This window comes from Aureococcus anophagefferens, assembly GCF_000186865.1.
Source record: "Aureococcus anophagefferens unplaced genomic scaffold AURANscaffold_25, whole genome shotgun sequence".
NCBI lineage: Eukaryota > Pelagophyceae > Pelagomonadales > Pelagomonadaceae > Aureococcus > Aureococcus anophagefferens.
This window is the reverse complement of record NW_008705585.1, coordinates 306739-322312: the sequence shown is the minus strand read 5'-3', so window position 1 is coordinate 322312 and position 15574 is coordinate 306739. Positions and strand designations below refer to the sequence as shown.

At 70.2% G+C, this 15574-nt stretch overlaps 5 protein-coding genes across 5 annotated transcripts; 4 read left to right on the top strand and 1 right to left on the bottom strand.

The window, feature by feature from the left end:
- Positions 1-5499: 5499 nt before the first annotated feature.
- AURANDRAFT_15361 (hypothetical protein) lies at positions 5500-5790 on the bottom strand (the record flags this gene model as incomplete). The annotated part of the gene is made up of 1 exon (XM_009041948.1): positions 5500-5790. A coding segment is annotated over one exon (291 nt), but the record flags the coding sequence as incomplete, so codon positions are not given.
- Positions 5791-6961: 1171 nt separating this feature from the next.
- AURANDRAFT_31415 (hypothetical protein) lies at positions 6962-8236 on the top strand (the record flags this gene model as incomplete). The annotated part of the gene is made up of 1 exon (XM_009041992.1): positions 6962-8236. The coding sequence occupies one exon, from the start codon at positions 6962-6964 to the stop codon at positions 8234-8236; it is 1275 nt and encodes a 424-aa protein (XP_009040240.1).
- Positions 8237-9078: 842 nt separating this feature from the next.
- Positions 9079-11748, top strand: AURANDRAFT_59414 (hypothetical protein; the record flags this gene model as incomplete). Its single annotated transcript, XM_009041993.1, has 2 exons — positions 9079-10824; positions 10885-11748. 2 exons carry the CDS (start codon positions 9079-9081, stop codon positions 11746-11748), a joined length of 2610 nt encoding a protein of 869 aa, XP_009040241.1.
- A 1118-nt stretch (positions 11749-12866) lies between these two features.
- Positions 12867-13551, top strand: AURANDRAFT_72355 (expressed protein; the record flags this gene model as incomplete). The annotated part of the gene is made up of 1 exon (XM_009041994.1): positions 12867-13551. A coding segment is annotated over one exon (672 nt), but the record flags the coding sequence as incomplete, so codon positions are not given.
- Positions 13552-14834: 1283 nt separating this feature from the next.
- Positions 14835-15569, top strand: AURANDRAFT_13608 (hypothetical protein; the record flags this gene model as incomplete). The annotated part of the gene is made up of 2 exons (XM_009041995.1): positions 14835-15026; positions 15066-15569. Coding segments are annotated over 2 exons (696 nt in total), but the record flags the coding sequence as incomplete, so codon positions are not given.
- Between the last annotated feature and the right edge of the window lie 5 nt (positions 15570-15574).

Sequence of the window (15574 nt, the reverse complement as noted above, 5' to 3'; positions counted from 1 at the left end):
GGCCCGGCCGCACAAGCGGTCCGAGAGCCTGCCCTGCCTCTTCGCCTGCGAGGCCGTCGACGACGACGGCTGCGAGGACGTGAGCTTCCGCCTCGTCGCGGCGCCCGGCGCCGGGCGCCGCTGGGCCGGCGTGAAGCTCCAGCGCAGCGGCGAGGCGCTGGCGACGCTCGCCGCGGGCCTGGGCGCCTGGAGCGGCAGCGCGGACCTCGCCGAGGCGGCGAAGCGCTTCGTCGCGAGAGTCGCCGGCCGCGAGGACAGCGAGCGGGGGCGCGCCGCGCTCGCGCGCCCCTGCGACGTCTTCCTCGAGGCCTGCGGCGCCTCGCTCAAGTTCGCGGAGTGGGCCGAGGCGGCGACGGTCGTCGACGGCTACGCCGAGGGCCGGGGCGGCTCGCGGCGCTGGGATCTGGCCGACTCCGTCGTCGACCGGGGCAGGAAAAGAGAGCGAAATTCCCAACTTCAAAGGCGCCTATCTCGGCCGGTTTCCACTCGTTTCGGCTGGTTTTGGACGAGCGATCGTCTCTCGGAACGGTCTCGAAGCATGAATGCTTTTTCCGGAACGCGCGCGCGCGGAACACTCACGTTGAAGCGACGTTGAATCACTCTTTTCCTGCCCAGGTCGTCGACGCGCAGCTCGTCGCCGCGGCGCTGACGCGCGGCGAGGCCTGCGTCGTCGTCACGGGCGGTCTGGACGACGGACGCGAGACGACGGTGTTGCGCATCGCCTGCGTCACGCACGACGCCGAGCTCTTCGACATCCCGTTCCACATGACTCGAGCGCGGGCCCTCCACGCGGCCGGCGCGAACGCTGCGCCGCGCGCGCCGGCGGCGCTCGTCCTCGACGACGACGACGGCCGCCCGGGGTCGCCGCGGCGCCGGCAAACGCCCCGCCTCGACGACGACGACGAGCAGACCTTCGCGCCGCTGGCGCACGTCTCCGCGCATCTGGGCGCGGGCTTGGACGACGACGACCTCGAACGGCGCTGCGCGTGCACGCGGGCCTTCGCGGAGCGGGCCTTCGGCGCCTACGACGACCTCGACGGCGCGACGAAGGCGAAGCTGGCGCTGTGGGTCGCGGGCGTGCGGAAGCCCGGGACGGGCGCCGACGCGGTCGTCGACGCGTCGAAGAGCTTGAGGACGTGGTCCGACTGGCTCTACGAACTCGCCGATCCTCGCTCTAAACCCACCCTCCCCCCGCCCAAGCCCCGCGACGTGGAGCTGTCCCAGGCCGACGACAAGATGCTGCTGTTCGAGGAGCCCAAGGAGCTCGTCATCGTCGACGTGCGCGGCGTCGACGGCGCGCTGCCCGCGACCGCCCGTGTGGAAATCTTCAACTCGACTTCAATGTGAGCGTACGCGACAGTTTCGACGCAACCTTTTCGGCTTTGCTTCGAGAACTCGACGAGAGCCATCGATGCGTCCAAATATCAGCCGAATCGACTTCGATGTGACCGAGCTCGAGAAGTTTGGTCGGGACGTCCCAAACCAGCGGTTGCATTCGGCACAGGCCACCGCGCCGCACGACGCGTACGGCGTCGCTCGGCTGGTCACGCCGCAGCCCCTCAACGCCGTCGACGCGGCGGAGCCGCCGGTCTACACGTGGCGCCTGGCGGAAGGGGCGACGCGCTGCGTCTTCCACGTGAGAGCGGAGGACCTCGCGCGGACGAAGCTGGTCGTCTCGGTCCACGACGTCGGGCGCACGGCGCCCGGCGCGGACGACTGCGACGTCGTCGCCGCGTCGATGTTGCCGCTGGACGTCGTCGACGACGAGGGCGACGACGTCTTCGGCGCGGCGCTCAAACTCGTCGACGACGACAACTTGGGGGTGGGCGCGCGGGTGCTGGTGACGCTCCGGTTCGTGGGGGCGCGGCGCGCCCTGGCCCTCGGCGTCGCGAAGAAGGACCGCTTCTTCGTCTACCACTGCCGGCGGAGCCGGGGCGCCGCGGACGCGGCGTCGTGCAACTCGCTCACGGGTCTGGACTATTTCTGCGGCGCGCCGAACCTGGAGAACTGCGGCGACGGGACGCTGCCGTCGCTCGCGTCCTGCGTGACGCCGCCGCCGCCGCCCGAGGGGTCGGGCAGCCCGGCGGGCGGCTGGCAGCTGTTGGGCTACGCGCGCGTGCCCGACGACGGCGACGCCTACGCCGCCGCGGCCGACGACGCGACGTTCAGCCCGGGCATCGAGTCCGTCGGCGACGACGAGCGCGTCGTCGCGGAGCTCCAGCGCGCGCGGGGCGGGGGCGACGGCCGCTGCGACGCCGACGGCTGGCAGGTCGCCGAGGGTCTGGACGGGCCCTGGGTCGCGGCGCTGCCGCGCGGCAGGGCGCCCTACCGCCGGCGCCTCGTCTACCGCGTCGTCTCCATCCTCCGCAAGCCCCGGTACGGCAATGCGGCGCCGCGGTAGGTTTATCACTCCTCGAATCACTCCTCGATGTTGAGCGGGGGCCGCACGAGTAGGTAGGCCGCGAGGCCGTAGAAGGGCACGAGGCTCAGCGCGCGGTAGGCGACGCCGTCCTCGACGCCGCGCCGCTTTAGGTCGTCGGGCACGAGCCACGACTGGAAGACCGCGTAGAGCGCGAGGTCGACGACGAAGGAGCTGCCGAGGCGGTCGCCGCCGAGGAGCGCCGCGAGCGAGTCGGTCCGCGCCGCGAGGTCGCCGAACTCGGGCCGCGCGAAGCACGCCCACGCGACGGACCACGTGCCCACGGCCGCGAGCACCGCGGGCACCGCCTTGCTCTCCGCGGCGCGCTCGAAGGGCCCGAGCTGGTCCGCCGTCACGACGCCGTCGTCCGGGGACCGCGTCGCCAGGTAGGGCAGATAGAAGGCGTTCGTCAGGAACTGCATGCCCGCGACCGTCGGTAAGATGGGATCCCGGGGCTTCCGCCCGTCCGCCGCGAAGCCGACGAAGAGCGCGGACCAGGCGAGGACGACGTTGAAGATGCCTTCGAGGCCCGGGTGGACCACGGGGAAGCCGGGGAACAGCGCCGGCCCGATCTCCCAGAAGTTGAGCGACAGGTCCAGGACCTCCTTCCACGTCGCGCCGTCGAGCTGGAGCGCCGACGGCCCGGGCAGGAGCTGGCCCTCGGCGAGGAAGAGCTGCTGGCAATAGAGGAGGAAGCAGGCCAGCGGGAGGGCCCGCGCGGGCTCGGCGATGAGCTTCGACGCGACGCTCAGCAGCGTCAAGCCCGCGCCGCCGGGCTTCAGCGGCGCGGGCTCCGGGACGTCGAACCCGGAGACGAGCAGCCCCGACGCGTCGGCCTTGTAGACGCTGCAGCCCCGCGTGAACGGCAGGGCCTCGCCGCCGTTCTCCACGTGCCACTGCACGCCGACGGTGTCGCCGCCGTCCGAGAGCTCGTCGACGACGAACGCGAAGGACCGCGGCAGCTTGTCCGCGACCTTGAAGAGGTGCGCCTCGAGGGCCGCCTTGCCCTCGAAGGCGCCGGCGTACTGCGTGTCCTCGTAGGTGCAGTCGTCGCTCCACTGGGCGCAGGCGAGGTCCATGTCGCGCGCGTTCCACGCCTCGAAATAGGCGCGCACGCGCACGGCGGCGGCGCCTTCGCCGAAGCGGAGTGTCGCGCTTTGTATCGTGCGGTGGCGCGCGGGTCGCGTGGGCGGCGCGACGAGCGCCGCGGCGAGCGCTGGGATGAGAGTTAGGTAGCGCATAATAGCTGAGCTCATCGATGCTCGGTGAGGTGGCAAGGTGCAGTGTTGTTGCATCTAATGTTGCATATTCAATCGCAAACTTTGGCGCAATAAAGAGGCAAAAAAGAACAGCCAGCAAGTATGTCGCGATTCCAACCCGGGGGTCGGAGTCAAGTATGCATGCCAGAAGGCTGAGAAAGGTTGCTGGATGCTGGCTTGCTAGTGTAGCCACTACAATTTGATTATAGACCATGATAGCTTTTGGGGGCATTCCGCCTTTACTAAAATTTTACGTACCTTAGATCCCCCCTCCCACCTCGTACCAACCTGCGCTTCGCGCTCTTTACTTGCCCTCCTTAAGCCGCGCGACCTCCGCCTCGAGCTCGGCGACGCGCGCGCGGGCCCGCTCGAGCTCCGCGCGCGCGGCCTGGGCCTGGGCCTTGACCTCGGCCTGGACGGCCGCGAACTGCGCGCGCGGGTCGTCGGGGGCGGGCGGCCGCGGCGGGACCCGGGGCTGCGGCGGGAGCAGCGGGGACGCCATCGCGAGGGGGAAGATGAAGTCGTTGAGCAGCGCGGACCGCGCGGCCGCCGACGCCGCGGCGAGCTGGCCGAGCCCCGCCTCGGCCGTCGCCAACGCGGCCAGGGCCGCGTCGCGGAGCCCCTCGGGCAGCGCGGCCATCTTCGCCCGGAGCGCGGAGCGGCGCGAGCTTCGCGCCGACGATTTCCGCGACGGACCCGAGGTCCGACGTGTCCGCGGCGAAGCGCTGCGCGCCGTCGTAGAGCAGCGTCTGCGCGAGCGTCGACGCCTCGAGCCGGCCGCTCTGCGACGGGTCGAGCAGTTTCGCCCACTTGGCCTTGATCGTGGGGCTCAGCGCCGAGTAGAGCTTCCGGAAGTCCGCGGCGATGGTCTCCGCCGCGTCCTTGAGCTCGACGTCGACCTTCTTGAACGCGAGGAACAGGGCGGTCTTGCCGACGCCCGCGGCGAGCGTGCCGTCGCGGCCGCTCTCCGCGAGCTTCTCCTCGAACGCTTCGTCGGCCTCCTTGACGACGATCGCGCGCGCGCCGTCGAGGGTCAGCGCCGGATCGTAGTTGTCCCGCAGGGTGCACGTCGCGAGCACGTTGCGCAGGTCCCAGAGGAAGAGCTGCGCGAAGAGCTCGGGCGTGCGTTTCGCCCAGGTGTCGTAGAGGATGCCGACGAGCTCGTCGATCTCCGCGGCGCTCTCGATGGCCGCGCCGCCGACGAAGATCGCGCGCAGCCAGGTCTCGGCGACGCCCGCGGCCCGCACGCGCGCGACGAAGTCCTCGGCGAACTCGGGCGGCGCCATGCCCAGAGGCCGGTGCTCGAGGGCCTGCTCCGCGAGCTTCAGCACGCCGTCGGCGTAGGTGCGCGTGGCGAAGGTGCGGTCGACCTTCGTCTTGACGCTCTTGAGCTTGCTCTGCGCTCCGCCGCCCATGACTGCACGCGTGCGCGCGCCGCTTCCAGTGCGAGCGCGGGGGCTGCGTTCCAGCTACGGCGCTGCCCGTCAGGTTCAACGAGACATCAAAGGTGCTGTGGTTGTACTTAATGTTGCACTTAGTCGGGAAGCTGTCACGAGTCGACCCGTTCCAACGAGACGTCAAAGGTGATGTGGGTTGCACTTAGTCGGGAAGTTCCGGCGGGTCCATGTCGCGCGCCGCCGCGAAGACGGGGCGGTCGCGGAGCGCCGCGGCGCGGGGCCGGAGCTTGGGCTTGGACGGCGTGAGCAGGCCCGATGCCGTCGGCGCGAGGAGCGCCGCGACGTCGCGCGAGCACGCCGCGGGCGGCGGGGGCACCGCGCCGCGCGAGACGAGGGCCAGCGTGCGGTCCACGGACGACGCCTTGAAGGGCGTCGCCCCCGCGAGGAGCTCGTAGAGCAGCACGCCGAGCTGGTACACGTCGCCCGCGGGCCCGGAAGCGCCCGCGTCGAGGAGCTCCGGCGGCGCGTACTCCGGGCTGCCGCCCGGGCGCGGCCGCGGCTCGCGCTCGTCGCGGGCGCGGTCGAAGTCGCAGAGCACGGGCCGGCCATGTGTTCCGAGGAGCAGCACGTTCTCCGGCTTGACGTCCCCGTAGACGATCCGTCGCTCGTGGAGGTGCGCGAGCGCCTCGAGCACGCGCGCGGCGTAGAAGCAGGCGGCGGGCTCCGGGACGACGGTCGCGCCGTCTTCGGGGGCTCGCCCGGCGGACTCCGGGACGACGCAGCCGGGCGTCGCTTCGGGGGCTCGCCGTCGTCCCCACGCTTTCTTCACTTCGAGCAAGTCGCGCGTCCCGAGCTCGAGGACCGTGAAGAGGCGGCCGCAGTGAGAGAAGCAGCCGACGGCCGCGACGACGTCGGGGCAGCGCAGGGACCGCAGGAGCGCCGCCTCGGCGAGCGCGCGCGCCGGCGGCACCGCCGCGAAGAAGCCCGGCGCGGCCGCGTCGGCCGGTTCGTCGACGGAGAGGCCCTCGAGGCGCACCTCCTTGAGCGCCGCCGGGACGCCGCGGAAGGTGCCGCGGTAGATGCGCCCCGCGCCGCCGTCGGCGATGCGGGTCTCGATTACAAAGTCGCGGCGGCGCGCGTGGGTGCCTTGTTGGGCGGCGGCCCAGAGCGCCGCGACGTCGGCGCGCGGCGGCGGCGCGTCGTCGCACCAGCGCCAGGTCCTGAGGTCGGCTTCTATTGCGTCCGGGGTGGTGGGCTGCGGCTTTGCTCTTTTTGGTGTGCTGCGGCGGGCAATGGCAAAGCTGCCTCTGCTCATCGTCGGAGGCAGCCCGGCGAGGCGCGGCGAGCCAGTTGAGGTCAGCATTTGCCGCCTCAACTGGCTCGCTGCGCGCCGCTGGCAGGGGATCTTGCGGATTGAAGCAGCTCGATTTTGCGACTCGCCATCGACTCGAACCACCTCAATCCTTCTGTAGCCGGTGCGTACACCCATAAACCCAACCTCCTCCCATGCAACACACACCCGCGCCCTCGTCGTGCAAGCCCGCCGTCGATCACCAAAAAAAAATTGGCGTCGATCGGCGGCCGCGGCGCGCGCCTCGCCAAGATCCGGTCCGGTCCGGCGACCACCCCCGGCCGACCGCCCCCGGCAGCGCTCGACGCTCCCGCCCCTCGCGCATCCCCGCCTCCCATCCCCCCGCGACCGCCGCCGCCGCCCGCCCGCACGCAAGCCCTCAAATTTTCACCCGCCGCCCCGACCGCAGGATACTTTCTTCCGCCTCCGCAAAATGAAGTTCGCCGCCCTCCTCGCGTCCCCCGCCGCGGCCCTCGTGGCCCACAAGAGCGCCCTGCCCGCGGCCCCCGTGCGCGCCCAGGCGTCGTCCATGGAGATGAAGTACCGCGTCGCCGTCGTCGGCGGCGGCCCGTCGGGCGCGTGCGCCGCGGAGATCTGCGCGCAGGAGCCCAACATCGAGACCTACATCATCGAGCGCAAGTTCGACAACGCCAAGCCCTGCGGCGGCGCCATCCCCCTCTGCATGGTCGACGAGTTCGACCTGCCCGCGGACATCATCGACCGCAAGGTCCGGAAGATGAAGATGATCTCGCCGAGCAACCGCGAGGTCGACATCGGCAAGACGCTCAAGGAGGACGAGTACATCGGCATGTGCCGCCGCGAGGTCATGGACGGCTACCTCCGCGACCGCGCCGTCGAGTACGGCGCCATCCCCATCAACGCGCTCGTGACGAAGATCGACACGCCCGCGGACTCGGACAGCCAGGGCCGCTACACGATCCACTACAGCCGCAACGACCTCGGCCGCAAGGCCCCCGAGGAGTCCCTCGACGTCGACGTCATCATCGGCGCCGACGGCGCCAATTCGCGCGTCGCCAAGGCCATCGACGCGGGCGAGTACAACTTCGCCATCGCCTTCCAGGAGCGCATCAAGATCGACGACGAGAAGATGGCCTTCTACGACGAGCTCGCGGAGATGTACGTCGGCGACGACGTGTCCCCCGACTTTTACGGGTGGGTCTTCCCCAAGTACGACCACGTCGGCGTCGGCACGGGCACGGTCATCAACCGGCCGGGTATCAAGATGTACCAGGACGCGATCCGCGAGCGCGCGGGCGACAAGATCGCCGGCGGCAAGATCATCAAGGTCGAGGCCCACCCCATCCCCGAGCACTACCGCCCGCGCCGCGTCAAGAACCGCGCCATGTTGGTGGGGGACGCCGCGGGCTACGTGACCAAGTGCTCCGGCGAGGGCATCTACTTCGCGGCCAAGAGCGGCCGCATGGCCGCGGAGGCCGTCGTCAAGCTCATGAAGGGCGGCACGGTGCTCCCCACCGAGGAGGGCATCACCGCGGAGTACATCAAGCCCTACGACGGCCTCTACGGCCCGACGTACACGGTCCTCGACATCCTCCAGAAGGTCTTCTACACGAACAACGCGGCCCGCGAGGCCTTCGTCGACATGTGCCAGTCCGAGTACGTCCAGGACGTCACCTTCCAGTCCTACCTCTACAAGCGGCTCGTGACGCCCAACCCCGTCGAGGACATCAAGCTCCTCTTCGGCACCGTCGGCTCGCTCCTCCGCGGCCGCGCGATCGCGACGCCCGACAAGCCCTTCTCGAACCCCGTCGAATCCCTCAAGCGCCTCTAGGCGGGCCGCGAGACGCCGCCCAAGGCATCGTCCGCTACCCCGCTCCCCCGGTTAATGAGTATCCCCGTTCTTTTTCTAAAGGAGGTAAAGGGAGACCTCGGGGGAACCGCGTTACCCCCGGCCAGGGCCTCATGTTTGGCCGAGGTCCTGCATGTTGATCTCTCCACTAGCTCTAGCGTAAAAGTTAGATTAAGGTTAGGGTTAGATTAAGGTTAGGGCGATTTCGCCGGCGCACCCCTCCTGACACCTCTACCGCCGCGCGCGCGCGCGTCATACGTCCGGAAATTCTTAAAAAATTTTCGACTCAACTTCCTGAGAAAAGCTCAAATCCGAAGAGTTTTCGCGTGGACCTTAATCTAACCCATCTCACAGCTATGGCTCCGGCGCCGTGAGCGCGCGCATAGACGCAGCGGTCCAACGATGTCCGATTTGGACCCGCCGATTTTTGTCAGTCGTCTCCGTCGCCCGAGCTGTCCGCCGGCAGCGAGGGGCGCGCGTTTCCGGTGCCGGAATGGTCGGTTTAATTTTGCGCCGCTTAGCTCGACCTTAATCTAACTTTCACTCTACGTCGGCGCCTCCTCGACGCCGCGTGCGAGGCCGATCTAACACCGCGACCAGCCGAAGCGCTCGAACCGCGACGCGCCGGAGCTCACGAGCGCGAACACATCGCGCGTCGCAACATGCCGTCGAAAGCGCTCGTCGCCGCAGCGCTGCTCTTCGGCGCCAGCGCCTTCGTGCCGTCGGCGCCGCGCGCCGTCGCCCCGAAGGCGGCGGCCACCCACCGGACGGCGGCCCTCGCGGCCACGGTGGCCCCCGTGGAGGGCATCGACACGCGCGCGGGCATGGCCGCGGCCGTGAAGCCGGCGCCGGCGACGAAGGAGTGGGAGGTGCACAAGTTCGGCGGCGCGTCGCTCGCGGACGCGGGGCTCTACCGGACCGTCGGCGACCTGCTCATCCAGGAGGCCATGGGCAAGCAGTCCGACGGCGCCGTGCCGACCATGGCCATCGTGTCGGCCATGGGCGGCATGACGGATTTGCTGGTCAAGGTCGTCGACAGCGCCTTGGTCGACATCGACCAGGCCAAGGTCGACCTCGACGCGGCCGTCGAGCGCCAGCTCGGGACGCTCAACGAGCTCGCGCCGCCGGAGATCGTCGCGCCCATCGAGCGGCGCATCCGCGACGACGCGGCCGACGTGATCTCCCTCGTGCGCTCGCTGACGCTCATCAAGTCCGTGCCGGCGGTGACCATGAAGGTCGTCACGGGCTTCGGCGAGATCTGGTCCGCGCAGACGCTCCACGCCTACCTCCAGACCCAGGGCGTGCCCTGCGACTGGGTCGACGCGCGCGAGATCTTGGTGGTCAAGTCCGACTCCGCGGGCCTCGGCGAGAAGGGCTCGACGTCGACGACGGGCGTCGTGCCGCTCTGGGGCGAGACGTCGAAGCGCATGGCCGCGTGGTGGACCAAGTGGGGCCAGCCCTTCGAGAAGCTCGACTACAACGAGAAGAGCCCCATCCTCGTCTGCACGGGCTTCGTGGCGACGTCCAAGGACGGCGTGCCGACGACGCTCAAGCGGTCCGGAAGCGACTACTCGGCGACGATCTTCGCCAAATTGCTCGGCGCGTCGCGCGTGACCATGTGGAAGAACACGAACGGCGTCTACACGGCGGACCCGCGCCGCGTGCCCGAGGCCTTCCCCATCGAGAGCCTCAAGTACGACGAGGCCATGGAGCTCGCGTACTTCGGGGCCCAGGTGCTCCACCCGTCGGCCATGCTCCCGTGCATCGACGACAACATCCCCGTCTACGTGCGCAACATCTTCAACCCGTCCTTCGAGGGCACGGTCATCGAGGGCCGCTCCGACACGCTCGCGGCGTCCTGGGGCAAGGTCGAGGACGACGAGGACGCGGCGCTCATCAAGGGCATCACGTCCATCGACGACGCGTCGCTGTTGACGCTCGAGGGCGCGTCCCTCGCCGGCGGCGCCTCGGAGGTCGGCGAGAAGGTCCTGGCGGCCATGTCCAACGCCAAGGTGTCCGTGCTCATGATCACGCAGGCGAGCTCCGAGTCGTCCGTGACGATCGCGGTCCCCGCGAACCAGGGCCAGCTCGCGATCCGCGCCGTCGAGGGCGCCTTCGAGCTCGAGCTCGCGCGGTCGACCGTGGGGTCCGTGTCGCTCCTCGAGGACATGTCCATCGTCGCCATCGTCGGCGAGGGCATGGCGAAGCGGCCCGGCGCGTCGTCGACGTTCATGTCGGCGTTGGCCGGCGCGGGCGTCAACATCGCCATGATCGCCCAGGGGTCGTCGGAGCGCCAGATCGCCGTCGCCGTGCCCAAGGACGCGGCGACGCGCGCGCTCCGGGCCGCCCACGCGGCGTTCACGCTCGGCGAGAAGGCGACGTCCGTCGCGGTGCTCGGCGCGTCCGGCGCTTTAGGGGCGCAGCTCCTCAAGCAGCTCAAGGCCCAGCAGGAGACGCTGGAGACGGAGCTCAAGACGGAGTACAAGGTCATCGCCGTGGCCAACAGCGCGAAGATGACGCTCGCGACGGCGGACCAGACCGCGGGGCTGCTGGGCGAGCTCGGGGCCGGCGTCGAGCCCATGCTCGGCGACGACGACGTGGATTTGGACGCCTTCTCGGCCTTTGTGGAGGCGGACGTGAACCCGCAGCGCGTCATCATCGACGCGACGGCGTCCGAGGACATCGCGGCGCGCTACGAGGGCTGGATCGAGGCGGGCATCTCCGTCGTGTCGCCGTCGAAGCTCGTCGCCTCCGGCCCCGCGGGCCGCCGCGCGGCGTGCCTCAAGGCCGCGAAGCTCAACCGGGGCGCGACCTGGCAGTACGAGTCGTCCGTGGGCGCGGCGCTGCCCGTGCTCACGACGCTCCAGGACCTGCTGGCCACGGGCGACAAGGTCACGGAGATCCGCGGGTGCCTCTCCGGCACGATGGCGTACACCTTACGGAACCACCAGGAGGACAAGGCCTTCTCCGCGTCGCTCGCCGAGGCCTACGCCGCGGGCTTCACGGAGCCCGACGTCCGCGAGGACCTGAGCGGCGTCGACATGGCGCGCAAGGTCGTGATCCTCGCGCGCGAGCTCGGGTTGGACGTCGACGTGGAGGACGTCGACGTCGAGTCCATCATCCCCGCGGAGATGGTCGACAAGACCTACGTCGCGGACCCCGCGGGCAAGGCCGCGGCCGTCTTCGCGGACCTCAAGGCCATGGGCGTCGACGCGGCCATGGACGAGCGGCTCGCGGCGGCCAAGGCGGAAGGCAACGTGCTCCGCTACACGTTCATCGTCGACGCGGTCGCCAAGACCTGCGCCATCAAGCTCCTCCCCACGGGGCCCAAGGAGTCCCTCTTCCGCCTCAAGGAGAACGAGAACCTCGTGTCCTTCACGACCGCGCGCTACGCGACCGCGCCCCTCATCATGAAGGGCTCGGCCGCGGGCGCGGAGCTCGCGGCGTCCGGCATCTTCGCGGACCTCCTCCGCCTCTCGCGCACCTTCGGCTGAGCTGTAGCGCGGGGGGGCGCCCGCGGCGCGGCAGCCCCGCGGTTCCCCCCCTCCCCCCTCCTTTTCGCCCCGCCCGCGCCGCGGCCGCCCCCGGACCGCGCCGCGCTGCCCGCCGCGGGCACGTAGCTGCCCCCGGCGACCCCGCGGGCCTAGACCACGCCCTGCTGTTGACGGGTGCTTTTGGGGGGATCCGACGGTCGACTCGGGCCGTCGAGGTTCGCGAGCGCGCATATCGTGCGAGCGGCGCCGGCGCCGGGGGAGTTCGAAGCGCGCGCCGCGGCCCGCCGGGCTAAAAACTAAAAAAAGCAACTCGACCGATTCCTCGAAAAAGCAACTCAAACAATCAGGCTGCGAGCAGCCCTTTTGCAGCGTCGATGGACGAAGTTCTCGTCTTCTCCAGCCCGTAGCTCGACGCAGGCGCATAGTTGCGCAACGATCCCCGCGGCTGCGAGGACCGGAACCCTGTCGCGGACACATTCCCCGCGGGATGTCACTCCCGAGGATTGCGTCGCATCGCGCGCGGGGCGTCCCAAGGGGTCGGAAGAGGGTTTTCGGCGTCCCCCGCACCCTTTTCGACCGTGTTCGAGCGCACGGAGCATCGGGAATCGTTCGTCTATGTACCGCGGGCGTCCCATTTGATCCGCTCGGCCATCGACGTCGAAAACATCGACTGCCAACTCGCGCATAGAAACGTGGCGCGGCAGCCCGAGCGGCCCCCACGTCCAGAAACGCGGTCTGGGCCGACACCACCGCCCGAGCCCCGTCCCCAGTATGTGTCCGGTGGGATCGAGTACATCTCCAGCGGTGGAGGGCCACCCCGCGGTGCCGATCTCGGCCGTTTCGTCGTCCCCATGGAGGCCCGGAACGCCGACTTCACGGCGTCGGCCGCTGCAGTAGGAAATGTGCTGAATCCGCCTCAGTGGCCCGAAGAACCCGTCCCATGCAATCACCTACTGCAGAGAGACACCTTCACCACTGCGGACTCGGCCACGCTCGGAGCGCGTCCATCGCGTGTAATTGCTTCAATAATCGCAACGATGCAGCTCCTGAGGTGTTGCTTTTGATATTTTTTAGCCCGGCGGGCGGATCGAAGGCCGCTTCGCACTTCCCGCTTCGTCATTTCGAGCAAAATTCGCAGAGCAAGCTCTTGGGGTGTCACCCGAATTCGCGCTGCCACCGTGACACGCGCTGCCACCAGCGCTGCTGTCGTTGCACCATCGCTGCTGCCAAGAGCCGCCCGAAGCGACGCGCGCGTCGCACGCGCAGAAGCCCGCATTGCAGGAAGCGCCCGAACACGAACATGGTCGACGTCGCCCAGGGCCGCGCAGCCCTCGCGCCGCTGCAAACGCCGGCGCCGCCGCCGTTCCCCAAGCCCCTCGGCGCGTTCACGGCGCCCAAGCGCGTGCGCTTCGAGGACAGCATGGACGTCGACCGCGCGTCGTTCACGTCGTCGGACGGTATCGACCGCCCGGCCGCCGCCGAGCTGCCCAAGGCCACGATTTTCCAGACGAAGCAGCTCCCCGTGGGCTACGCCTTCTCGGAGCTCCGCAGCGAGAGCAACGACGAAACGTTCTTCGGCGACCTGTCGACGCTCTGCCGCGGTTCGGACGACGGCCGCTTCGCCTGCGACCACGAGCTTCCGCGCCCCGTGCTGGCCAAGACGACGTCCGCGGCTTCGGTGCTGTCGGCCATGTCCCTGGACGACGAGCCGCCCCTCGACGAGCTCTGAGAGCGCCGCGAGCCGCGTCTCTCGCGCGCCCGGCGGACGCGCGCCGAGCAAATGCACATAATCGCTGTGGTTTGTTTCGTTTGTCGGGCGATGGCGCATGATGCGTGGCTAGAGTGGGGGTTTAGGCTCATGAGCACGGTCGAATCAGGCCAAGCAGGCCTCTTGCAGGCTCACGCTCGACTACGACGGGAGCGGCGCGCCGCCGCCGCGCTCGGTGCCGTTGTCCGAGAGCTTCAAATTGTCTGGGAGGTGGGCGCCGATAAAAGAGGCCCCTGCACGCGCGCGCGACACGTTGAAACGACGCAAGTGAGAATTATAACACACCTGAAGCAATCACCTGAAGCAATCGAAACAAAAGATGGCACCCGCGCGCCGCGGTTCGCGCGGTAGCGCGAGCACGGCCGGCCGGTCGAGCACCGGCCGCAAGAGCGTCGCGGCCGCGCGGCCGCGGCGCTCCGCGGGCAACTACGACAACGACGACGACGACGACGACGACGACGACGAAGAGGAGGAGGCGCCCGTGGCGCTGCGGCGGCCGCGCCGCGGCTCCGCCATGGAGGCGGACGACGACGACGACGACGACGATGATGACGAGTCGTCGAGCGAGGAGGAAGATGACGAGCCGCCCGTGGCCCTGCGGCGGCCGCGCCGGGGCTCGCAGGCCGAGGAGGAGGAGGAGGAGGAGGACTCGTCCGACGAGTCGTCGTCCGAGGAGTCCGAGGCTCCGCTCGCGGCGCGGCGGCCGCGGCGCGGGTCCGTCGACGAGGACGAGCCGGCGCCGAAGCGCGGGCGGCGCGACCTCGACATGCTCAAGCCGTCGCGAAAATCCGGCGACAGCCCGCCCTGGAAGCTCGCGGGCGCGTCGTCGTCGAGCGAGGACGACGACGACGACGACGACGGCGTGCGGCGGACGCGGCGCGCGCCCAAGCCCCGGGCGCTCATGAACGTCACGGGCGACACGCCGAACAACGGCCTCGGGGGCCGCCCCCGCGAGCGCAAGCGCGCGCGGAGCCCCCAGAGCCCGACGTCCGGCGGCCGCTACAAGGCCGACTCCGAGGAGGAGGCGGAGCGGCGGGGCCGGCGCCGCGAGAACCTGGAGCTGCCGACCTACGGCATGGACTCGCCCGAGCGCGGCGGCCGCGACCGCCGCGACCGCGGCCGGCGCCGCCGGTCCGCGCCGCGGCGCGCGAACCCCTACTTCTCGACGTCCGACAGCTCCGTGGAGCCGCGGTCCAAGTCGGACCGGAAGAAGGACCGCCTCTTCTCGTCGGCGCCCGTCGGCGAGGACAGCTCCAGCGACGACGACGACGACGACGACGACGCGCGCCCCCGGGGCCCGCCGCCCGCGCCGAAGCCCTTTGTGGGCGTCGCGGGCCTCGAGGCCCACCTCAAGTCCCTCGAGGAGATGGTGCTCCTGCCCCTCAAGCACCCGAACCTCTACGCGTCCCTCGGCGTGGCGCCGCCGCGGGGCGTCCTCTTCCACGGGCCCCCGGGCACGGGCAAGACGCTCCTCGCGCGGCAGCTCGCGGAGGCGTGCTCCGCGGAGCTCGTCGCGCAGCGCAAGGCCGGCGACAAGGCCGCGAAGAAGGCCCACCCCGGCGGCGTCTCCTTCTTCGTCCGCAACGGCGCCGACTGCCTCTCCAAGTACGTCGGCGAGGCCGAGCGCGCGCTCTCGACGCTCTTCGAGGAGGCGCGCGCGAAGGCGCCGTCGATCATCTTCTTCGACGAGCTCGACGGCCTCGCGCCCGCGCGGGGCAGCGGCCGCGGCGGCGGCGGCGGCGAGCTCGCCCAGCACTCCGTCGTCGCGACGCTCCTCGCTTTGATGGACGGCTTGAGCGACCGCGGCGACGTCGTCGTCATCGGCGCGACGAACCGGCCGGACGCGCTCGACCCCGCGCTCCGGCGGCCGGGCCGCTTCGACCGCGAGCTCAAGTTCGTCGCGCCCGACGCGGCCCAGCGCGAGGCCATCCTCGCGCTCCACACGTCGTCCTGGGCGCCCGCGTCGCGGCCGCGGCCGCCCCTACTGAAGGCGCTCGCGAAGCGCTGCGGCGGCTTCGCGGGCGCGGACCTCAAGGCGCTCTGCGCCGAGGCGGCGCT